The sequence below is a fragment of the Perna viridis genome, chromosome 10 (genome assembly GCF_037379345.1).
Source record: "Perna viridis isolate PV_CMFRI_1.1 ecotype Kerala chromosome 10, ASM3737934v1, whole genome shotgun sequence".
NCBI lineage: Eukaryota > Metazoa > Mollusca > Bivalvia > Mytilida > Mytilidae > Perna > Perna viridis.
The window spans coordinates 20,306,885-20,318,406 of NC_142454.1; the positions used below are offsets into that span (position 1 = coordinate 20,306,885).

Consider the following 11,522-nt stretch of genomic DNA (forward strand, 5'->3'; position numbering starts at 1 on the left):
AGCAAATGATGAATTTACCAATGAGCACACAGTGAATAACGATTTAGAATATTTGAAAAAAAATGTCATCAAAATGTTGGTTAAATTGAACCCATCGTTATTTTAAGTTTATAAAAACACGTAGAAACATTCATTCTAGTTTGGAAATATATATAAGCCATTTATTAGACAAATTTTAGAATTTTATTCTGAGGTTTGGTATAACTGTGGAGATGTTAATGCGGATAGATTAGAAAAAAATAACTTGATGCAGCACGGATTACTTTTGGTCTGGCTTTTTACGGCAGTATTGAATTAATCTGTCAGGAAACTAAATGTTCGACGACAAGTTAAAAAGGCTGTATGAGTTTATAAAATTATGAACCGACAGGCTTCCAATAATAATAAATGTGACTTAATACCACAATCTTTTTCGGGAATAAACAATTATAATTTGCGTAATAAGCATATATGTCAATTCAAATCCATCATCTATCAATCTATGAGCATTTCTTTATGTTTTCATGCACATCATTGTAGAATTCTCTTGATACAGACATACGCCAGAGCCCCTCATTATCTATGTATAAGTTAACAATTTATGAAAGAATATTTTTATTGAAAGCACCAACTAAATATTTTTATAACGGTGTTTAGGTTGCTTAAAATCATGCCCGCAAAACTGCAAAACATATTAAATTATTATTTACATAAGGCAAACTTGATTGAAAATGATACATGTGCATGTGGCTTTGACTGTGAACATTCCGAGCATTTTTTTATCACATTGTATCGGATTTGAGTTACAAAGCTGTGATTTGTTAAATGGTCTGCAATTTTTACACGCTCCGTAACTTTAGAATTATTGATTTTTTTTCATGATCATATGATGTACATGAAAATAAATTCGAAAAGGTACAAGTGTAAATACCATGTACTATACAGTTTACTTTATGACATCATTAGTGCATTCTCGAGATGTAGTTGTTAACATTAAAGAGTAATCAAAGGAACCACGATTCTAGCGGCAATCAAAAAGAATGTCATCCAAGGACAAAGACCTGACATGGAAAACAGACATGCACACCAAAGAACATAAAACAACCAAAAAACGCATTAAAAGTAACTAAAGTAAATGAGCAAATCGGACTCCACTAAAACTGGAAACATGGACCCGGTGCACCTGTACAGTAAGCGTTCTCTGCTTTTCTAGTAACACCCGCCGCGTTGCTCATACAAAAGTCAAGTCCGGTGCAGACGAAAGAGGAAAGGAAAGATATGACACGTTGAACATAATTATCAGTTTTCGTGATGCCGATGGATACACCGTAACGATCCACGAGTTCATAATGACGACCATAAAACTTCTGTAGTGATGAGATCAATTTTGTAGTAGCAATATAACCATGTTCCAGAAGCCTAGAGAGATACACAAAGTTTGCATAGTTACGGAAAGCTCTGGCATAACGTATGGGTTATGATATGAAAACTCCATACGTAGGTGCTGAAGGGATGTTGCCACAGACGAAAGGAAATTTGACAAAGCGTAATGAAAAGTCATCGAGTTTTTCGTAGAGCTTGGTCAATAGTTTTTTTTTCCATCGATCTCGAAGTGAAGGTTAATTTATGAGGCGTTATGAAATTTATTAATGCCAAACTTGCCGTAGCCATTGTTGGTACTAGTCGACTCTCGCTATTTTATTTTATCATAACTTACAAAGGAACATGAAATTAAAGTAAATATGTTAAATAAACTTTTATTTAATTATAAAATCGACCATTCGAAAGGCGGCTGGTATCCATGGCAGTAATCTGATGTTTCGCGGCATCTTACTTAGGAAATTATAATTATAGAAATTAACTTTGTTACTACATAATTGTAATTTGTCTATTGTCTATATACAATGTATTAAAGGAGAGGATGAAAAACTTGTGTCCAATCCATTTGTTGTTTGAGGAACAATAAGATGTTTAAACTAATCTACAAGAAGAAATAAATTTTGTATCAAAACATTAAATGCAATTTTATTTACAAAAAATAATTTGAGCATCCTGGATACTAGTAATATAAATCCTACATAATGGTCATCTATGACACTTGAGGTTGCACAACACCTTTGGTCATTAAAGGACCATCTTTATGTAAATAAAACGCTGGCCACACTAAATATTCTACCATTGTCCCGGACTTGGTGTATTCCTTAAAACACTGCTTGTCAAATTTGTCTCCTGGTTCAAAGTTTATAAACATGGGAGGGTCTTGTAACTCAGCAAAGTAACAAATTTGTACACATTTCTGTATATAGGGAAGACACGTGTCTTTGTTTGTAAATACAGTTAGGCAACTTGAATCTTTTTCTTGGGAAATTTTCTGAAATTGGAAAAAACTATTTTATGTGGTACATTATTGTTTTATTATATGATAATAAATAGCAATTAATATTTAATACATTCTTCTTTGTCTTTGTTCTGCAGAGCTTTATTACTTTATGTTCTTATTGTTTTAACTGTTAAACATAAACTTGATTTTCAATATAAGGCACTCTTTTATTTACATTCTCAGACAAGCAATAGGTCACAATATACATAAATTAATCAAACTTGCAACAAAAACCTTTCCCACCTACTCTACACTTTGTAAATTTCCACGTTCTCTTAAACTTTATATGAGAATAAATATAACTGAAGTAAATAGTTTTTTTTTATTAATATTATTATATCTACGTACACATCACGTACTAAATATAACTTAAGTTTTTTCTATCTTTTTCATCATCTTTGTAGACACAAACCAAAATGCAATTTCAATTCAAAGTACAATATCTCTGTTTTACTTCTAAAATGTACATGTACAAATTACCTGTATCAATGTTGGCATATATTTAGCAGCATTTGATTTAAGACAGTCCTTTGACTTTGACAAGTTAAATTCCGCAGCATTCTGCATAGCCTATAATTTGATTATTTGGTATAATTATAATTTACATTTTTTCACACACTAAGATGAATTACTAAGCAAATGAAAAAATCGGAACACCACATACTAATTTAAAATTATTTTGTAACATTTTTTTGGGGGGGAGGGGGGCTATCATTCATTCTGAGTAATAGGTCAATGTATCATAAGTCTTACTGGCTGACTTTTATTTCATTTTATATATATACAAAGTGCGTTCTCATTACTTACCCTTCCTGTTGGTCTAGTCAAACCCCAGGTCGTTCCCTTAGCCAATGTCACAATGTTATTTCCTATTTATAAGGCCTCAATTTAAGCCACTTTCAGTTTTAAGAACTTAATGAATATAAGTAACTAACTTACATTCTGAACGCCTAATAACTGCGCGTCAACTTCCTTTGCACAACGCTGGCTAATCTCCTGAAAGAGCATACGTTTATACTATGCAAAAACGAAGAAATATGAAACAAAACCTCAAACTAAAACTACTGTCTGTATATTAGGATACCATGACACAATATGCACCAACACCACTTTAGATCCTTCAAATTTAGTTCATGTAAATATAAAAGCAAGAAAGAGAACTGGATGTATAAATTAAAAGAACTACATAATAATCACTTCAGGTCATAGAGTAGTTAAAGGTAAGTATTAAAATTAAGTAACTGAATGTCTACTTAATCAGAATAAAACATATAGATGTCACAGATGATAATCACATGAATTCTATGTTAAGATGTTAATGGCCAATATTTATACTTATATATTTTTTTAAGTAGATAGTGCTTTATGAGGAGCTCTATTTATAAGTTCAACAGCCCTTTGGTAGCCAAGAGCTAAGTCAATGTTCAGCTTAGCAACAGTAAGTGCACAAGTACCTTACACATATTTTTGTTTTCCAATTTACCTTGAAATCAAGTCAGTAGTTAAGAAATTGAGAGTACACGGGCGTGATGGGCATATAGGACGGATTCGGACGGACGCGCTAAAGAGCATATAATTATTTCTGCTATTACCTGAGATATGGCCAGACTTTATTGAATTTATTGGTCTTGGTCTCCACTTAATTCTAATTTCCAGTCTTGTTTTCTAAGTATGTAGATAGTTATCGTCGCTTAATGCAATTCAATTGCTGATAATCAAATAACAGTATTAGGACCGAAAATTACATGTTTTCTGGAATAAAAAGCATGCGTGTCTGCAATTTTTATCGTGTATATATATATATATATATATATATATATATATATATATATATGTGTGTGTGTGTGTGTGTGTGTGTGTGTGTGTGTGTGTGTGTGTGTATATACAACGTCTCAATTTGACAGTTCCAACATCGCTGGGCATTTTTCAGATCTTTCTATACCTTTACATATCTTCCCTGTATCAGTTCGATCCGATTGAGCCGTGTAGCGAATACAGTCGTCATATTCTGAGATGTTTGTATATATATATATATATTCACAGAGTATTACCTTTAAGATATCTAATAAAGTTTTAATTGCTTCAGTTTCAGACAATTTTTTCACTTCGTTCAAGTCAGTAAACGCGTCCGTCCATTCGTTTTCGTAAAGCTCACTGAATTGGTCCCCGAGCTTCATTGGTCGGTTTGGATCATTAAGGTTTGTGATTGCGGGATTGTTGTCTCTCAGTTTATCTCCCATTAATTCACTTAATCTGAAAAAGGTTTTAGAAGCATCTTAAGTACCGCATATCATTTACGTTTTATTTCACAAAACATAAGCCTAAAATGGATGCAAAACTTGTTTAAACATACCAAAATTCTTTCACTCTTAACATTGTCCTCTGTTTTTTTTTCAATCCTCTATCATACAATTTTTCAGTCATTTAACATTTTTTATTAAATGTCCCCAAAAATGTAACAAATCATTTTTGTGCATTAATGATGGTATAGAATCTGCAGTACCTTGATAAAGCAACCTCTTTCTCTTGATTTAACTTGTAGTTGGTTTCATTAGACTTCTTTAATCTGAAATACATTAATATAAAGATTATTTATAACTTATTGGTTGTGTGTGTGTTTAAATAAGTAATATTTCATGACACTGAATTTTAGTTCTGAATGTCAAAATGTTAATATTAGAATGGTGGTGTCTTGTGAAAAAGGAGAGACGCATCAATGCGAGTCTTTTTCACAATGAAAAAGTGAATTATTTAACTTATCAAGGTTGTTTGGGTTGGAAGAATTGGTTATGAGGTTCATAATGTCATGACTTCATTTTCATTGGAATTCTTATATAATTGTGAAGTGGTGATTATCATTGCAAAAAACACTTATGAATTGTAATAATGAATGTTTCATCTCGCATAATCGAATTAAAAGATTCACAATTAAGAGCGGGGTTCTGTCTCAATGCCAAAACTGCATGTTATCCTAGATTACTATCTCAAAGAAGAATAGTACTTGTAATTCAAATCATTTAATAAAGTCTGTCCTCTGTCTATCTCTAGCTTGAAGTTTTGTAATCTAAAACGAAAATAATTGCAAGGTAACAGTAGAGATATATTAGCTTCATAGAAAACGTATGCTTATTCGATTAGTCTATCTGTACAAGATACCAAACAATGAAAAAATATATAATCACAAACTTAAGACAATTAATTACATTAATCAATAACAAAGTAAATAAAGAGGATTGAAAGTATACAAGTGGTATATTTTTAATCAAAAGAAACAACTTCAAATGTAAGACAGTGTTCATCAGGCTAACATTAAAGATATGAAAAGGCGTGTTGGAAATTTCGACCCAGTTCGACTATTAAATCGACAACAGAATTTTCTTAAGTTACATATCAATGTTATATATTCTTTTTTAATGTATGGGTTAAAATGAGTTGTGATGGGTTTATTGAGATTTCACAGACTTACGTACTTTTTGGACAATGTGGAATTTTCTTCTTCTTTGTTCCTCAATTCTTCTTCTTTGACATTTAAACTTTAAAAATTTAACAACAAATTTTAATTTTTATAAACGAAATTCATTCGAAAGTTTCTTAATAAGACGTGTATTGAAATAGTGGCGTATAATGAATAAAGATACATGTATTTCAAATTTTCATCAGAACCTTTAAAATACAGAAATTTTAAGTTACTTAAAAGCAGAATAGTGTCAGCAAACCTTCGACTACTGATATAATATCACTAAAAGCATACAAAATCTGCATATTGACGATGTTTGGAGTGAACGAGCAAAAAAAAGTCTAGTAAGCAACGATCAGTAATTTTCCATAATTATTAATATGACAAATAATAAACGTGCAGCTTTGTACGATTGCAAAGTCATAGACAATTGGAACAAGTGAGTGATTAAATATTTGACTCAGCGTATTTAGTTCTGGTGTTTTGAAACAATTGGATAGAGATCCATCAACTTATACTGAAATTATTGTACAGAAACAGAATATCAAAATTACGACAGTGACGATATCAGGAGGTATACCTAGGGTAAGGGACATAACTTAAGAAATCAGTGATATGTTTGTATTATATTGGTCTCAGTCTTGTATTTTTTGCCCCATAGGTTTCTATAGTATACCTTAAATTTTCATGATTTTTTTTCTAAATAGACAAGGAGTTTCAATCTAATTTTTGACCATGTTTTTTCAATTAAGAAAATGTCAAAAATAATTTTTAGATCCATTTTAGAAAAAACAATGCACGCACTTTGGTACACCAGGACAGTTCAAACTAAAAATAGACTTTTTCTATTTTCACTTTTATTTTGAATTCATAAAATAGACCCCATTTCTGAAGCATTATTTTTCATGAAAATACTGTTTTTCCTCAAAAACAAGTTATTTGTGTCACAGCTTGACATTTATCCTGTACTTTTGATGAAAAATGATAGTCATTTGTCAAGAAACAAAAACAGGAAAAGGCAAAAAGTAAGCGCACTATATTTTTTTGCCTCCATGTTTTGACGTACATCCGCTCAGGAATATGTAATACAAGACTGATACCTATTCCATTTCACCAAAACCTCTCAAGCTTTCGTTTGAAACAGAATCAAATGAATCCAAGTTAATTAGATGCTTACATAAGATTGATGTAAAATGCTGAATACAAACGTTCCAATGATTTTTAAGAGTTATGTCCCTTACCCTAGGTCTACCTCCTTAACATCATTTCTTTTGTGATCGGATGTATAATATCAAGATTTGCAAGCAAATACCGACGTATAGCAAAGACGTTACCCAAATCGTCGTCAGAGTTTTCCGTCATCTAAATTTACCAAAGAATCCTTTTTTTGTGATATTGCTCACACATACCTGTTATACTATATGATATATATATTTAATTTATATACATTGTATGTATTATTTTTTAGCTTGTGCTCATTTCAGCTAGCTTTTCTGATTGAATGTGAATAATTTTAGCATATTCAGAAGTGATTACAGTTTTTTAAAAGTGTTAAAGAAATCATTTTGGACTCGATTCATTGTAAACTGAAAAGTACAAAAACGGTACTTTACAGGTTAATTTACCTCATACGAAGCTCGTCAATGTCTTCGGTTAAGTTCCTATGTACATTGTGTTCGCAGCTGCAAAGTTTTGATTAAAAGGTCATTTTCAAAATGTTCATATGGAAAGAAGTCTAATACAGTAAAATTCCAAGAGTGTGTTTAGGCTTTTATCTGTTTGGGGTCACGTATATACCGCAATTAAATTATTATCATTATTTCGCTTTGTTAAAATATCCAACATCGAATTGTACAAGTAACTGATATGATTGAAATGTTGTTAATTTTTATGACTGTTCAGTTAATTGACAATAATTTAATTTGGTAACGAGATTTCTGATTGTATAACCTGGCTTGGTACTATGATGTCGACTGATCCGCATTACGCGATTCAAATAATCCCCAAACAAAATAAAGTTTGATTATGAATCAATTATAAATTTCATCCATTAGGAATAAAATTATAAGGAATGTTTCTAATTTTTTAACAGGTTACACGAAATAATCTGTTAAAAAATTAGATACTTTCCTTAATTATTTAAGGAGAGTACTGCATTATTGCAGTACTCTCCTTTGAATATTAAACCACTTAACACTCTGTATATGTAATTTTATGCAAAAAAGAAACACATACCTACAGTAGAAGTCATTTACAATTTATTCTTATATTTTGTTTAAATCTTACTATAATCCCGATTCTTCATCTTCAGGATATCTCAGCATCTTAGTGTATCTTTTCGGACTTCTTCAGAAATAAATAATATAACGAGAATATGCATGGTGTATATGTCAAAAAGGCAACAGCCCCATAGGGATAAAAAATATTAACCCAAGGCCACCCATTGGTCTTCAATGAACGACAAGGAAACCCTCAAACCACAAGGCAAAACATCATTATACGCAGGAACAACCAGAGTTGCCCCTATATACTAAGTAACATCAAAATAAACTAAAGTTAAAAACAAATCTAGACATTCAGAGGCAACAAATTCCTGACTTTGGACAGGTGGCAACGTTAAAGTACTTTGATGTCATCACAACTCTCCCCCCCTCCTTTAAAATCTGGCCACTATGGAAAAAATATGACACAATCAAACGCACCTAAAAATCAGTTCAAAAAGAGTCCCTTGTTACAACGGAAACATATTTGTTATTTTTTATTTTTCAAGATTTTTATGAATTCTGTAATGCTGATAGATAAAACTCGTGGTGTAGCACAACAACAGAACAAAGAATATTTTGGTCCGTCTGGATAATGAGGGCATCTTTCAATTGTTACGTTGAAAAAAAAGAAACCCTGAAAGTGAACCTTAAAATACCCTAGACATTTTTGAAATTAAAGATGAGCAAATAACACACTTACATGTATCTGTCGAGGGAGCTCCAGCATGATACACAATTTGATGTTATAAACTGTAATGGAAACGACATAAACCACTTATTTAAATGAAATTAATAAAGCTTTGTATATTCTATATTAGTCCAATGTATTTCAATAATAAAATGAAAAAAATACAGTGTATTTTAATAAAGCGTTCCTACTGGTAATGTGTAAAATAATTTATAAAGGTTAATATAATGTACAGTGTAGTGCAAACTATATCCATAGCTATCTACTGACTACATGGTAAATTCAAAAGTAATTTTAATTATCAGCAAAGTATTGCTATAGTTTTCAATTAATAATTTTAATTAAAACATTTTTGCAAGATGTAACCGGTATTCTATGTGAAGTTTGTGAGATAAATGTAATTTATCTCAATGCATTTAAATAACACTTTTCGGACAGCACGTTCCGAACAGAAATCCAAATTATATCCAAAGACCTCCTTCTTAACTCATTTGGAAACTAGATGAAATCCATTGGTTGTTCAAACTACAGGCAAACTAAGTTGACTGTACAACTAGTACTTACACTCAATATCCAGCCAATACATTGCAAACATTGATCAACTGGGCAGCACATTCTAATCCTAGGCAGAAATTATAACAAAAATGTACAAATTGTATAACAATAAATTATTTAAATAAGGTAATCAATGCAAGTGTATTGATTGTGTGACAATCAATAAATTGTGATAACTTTTCAGTTTTAGAATTCTCTTGTTTTCCAATATTTTTTTTTCTGAATCTGCATTGAATGTTTTGTATCACTGTATAAGGACGGAAACAAACAAAAAGTGTACTATGAACATAGTTTAGTCAAACATCACAAGAAAGTCACAGTTGACTTTATTTTCATAAATCTATTCTTCCTGATATGTTATATAGCCTGTCGTACTTTTTGTTCGCTGTAGTGTAGCTCAGTGGCGGGTTCAGAAACTTTTTAAAAGGGAGGGTTCTAAAGGTCTTCCAAAAAATAACGGGAGTTTACAAGTATACCATCTGCACATTTTTGCCAAAATTTTATACGAAATTAACAAAATGATTCAACAAAAAGGGTCCGGTCCCACACACACTTGATCCATCGCAATACCTAATCATTGACATTTTCTAGGTTTTGCGATATTTTGGCCGATGTAAATTTCATGATATAGTTTTATGTTCACGTGTCTGCAATGCTTTTACTCTGTAAATATTAAAGTTGTACTCACAGAAATACCAATCGGAACCTCGATGAAATAAATTGCTTTATAGTTGTCATATCTTACAAACTCTTTCCATGTTATACACCTTTTCTTGTACTGTTATATTACAGGTAATATTTCGTACTCCAGCAACCACTACCTGTAACGTGGTCTATACTGAATAAGTGTATAACTTCATGCATATGATATGATATAAACATTTCAGAACGACAAGTAGTTTAAAATCTAAATGACGATGCGAGTAAAATTAACATTTAGCAACATCGTGATACCTTTATATGAATGGCCGTTCATGTCAAAATAGCGTTATTTTCATCTAGAGGTTACTTTCTATCTAGATACTTCTAACATGTATCTAGATGCTTCTAACAACTATCTAGATACTACTAACAAGTATCTAGATACTACTAACAAGTATCTAGATACTACTAACAAGTATCTAGATGTTTATTACAAGTACCTAGATACACAAAAACTCCTCACGAATATCTAGATACTTCGCAAAAGCATCTAGATGCAAATGAAAAGTATTTAAATGGTTGTGCGAAGTATCTAGATGCTTTTGCGAAGCATCTAGATGCTTGTGAGAAGTATCTGGATGGTTGTGAGAAGCATCTAGATGCTTGTGAGAAGTATCTAGATGGTTGTGAGAAGCATCTAGATGCTTTTCCGAATTATCTAGATACGCGTGAGGAGTTTTTGTGTATTTACATGTAGATACTTGTATGAAGCATCCAGACAGTTATACGAAGTATCTAGGTACTTGTTAGTAGTATCTAGATAGTTGTTAGAAGCATCTAGATACATGATAGAAGTATTTCAGAACGACAAATAGTTTAAAATCTAAATGACGATGCGAGTAAAATTAACATTTAGCAACATCGTGATACCTTTATATGAATGGCCGTTCATGTCAAAATAGCGTTTAAATGGTTGTGCGAAGTATCTAGATGCTTTTGCGAAGCATCTAGATGTTTGTGAGAAGTATCTGGATGGTTGTGAGAAGCATCTAGATGCTTGTGAGAAGTATCTAGATAGTTATACGAAGTATCTAGATAGTTGCTAGAAGCATCTGGATACATGATAGAAGTATCTAGATGGAAAATAACATAGATAAATATAACGTTATTTTGACATGAACGGCCACTCATACCTTTAGTTACGCTTCGTTTGTATGTATATACGAGTCGAATATTAGTCAAATTACCAAAAATAAAGTTTAAAATGTATTTGGTCAATTAAAAATAGCACTTGTGAAGCCAGCAAGAAACGAAAATACGTTTATCTGTACGACGCTATGTTTGCATTGCAATAAAGCATGGGAGTGTCTGTGGTATTCATGTCAACAAACACAAACAAATATGCTTTCAATATTTGTTATAAAGCTAACTCGTAAATTTATAACGTTTAATTCTTACATGATTTAAGCTTGTTTAATCAGATACCTTTTATTATTTGCCTATCTCCTACTCAATTTAACTTCCCGGTTATAATTACACGTACCGCGTGATTTATAT

General features: G+C 31.5%; 1 protein-coding gene across 4 annotated transcripts; it reads right to left on the reverse strand.

Annotated features, from left to right (window-relative positions):
- Window positions 1-1,720: 1,720 nt before the first annotated feature.
- On the reverse strand, window positions 1,721-11,522 carry LOC148604887 (uncharacterized). 4 transcript variants are annotated; one of them, XM_088549449.1, is made up of 13 exons: window positions 11,451-11,522; window positions 10,012-10,144; window positions 9,333-9,390; window positions 8,781-8,830; window positions 8,103-8,162; window positions 7,442-7,498; window positions 5,830-5,892; window positions 5,361-5,423; window positions 4,863-4,925; window positions 4,411-4,612; window positions 3,299-3,355; window positions 2,840-2,929; window positions 1,721-1,960 (listed from the first exon to the last, which is right to left on the reverse strand). In XM_088549449.1, the coding sequence occupies exons 2-13, from the start codon at window positions 10,059-10,061 to the stop codon at window positions 1,889-1,891; spliced, it is 885 nt and encodes a 294-aa protein (XP_088405575.1). In that variant the 5' UTR covers window positions 10,062-10,144; window positions 11,451-11,522; the 3' UTR covers window positions 1,721-1,888. The 4 variants fall into 4 exon arrangements, with proteins under 4 accessions (XP_088405575.1, XP_088405572.1, XP_088405573.1 ...); XM_088549446.1 differs by lacking the exon at window positions 1,721-1,960 and adding an exon at window positions 1,974-2,350 and having other exon boundaries at window positions 11,451-11,521; XM_088549447.1 differs by lacking the exon at window positions 1,721-1,960 and adding an exon at window positions 1,974-2,350 and having other exon boundaries at window positions 11,424-11,505.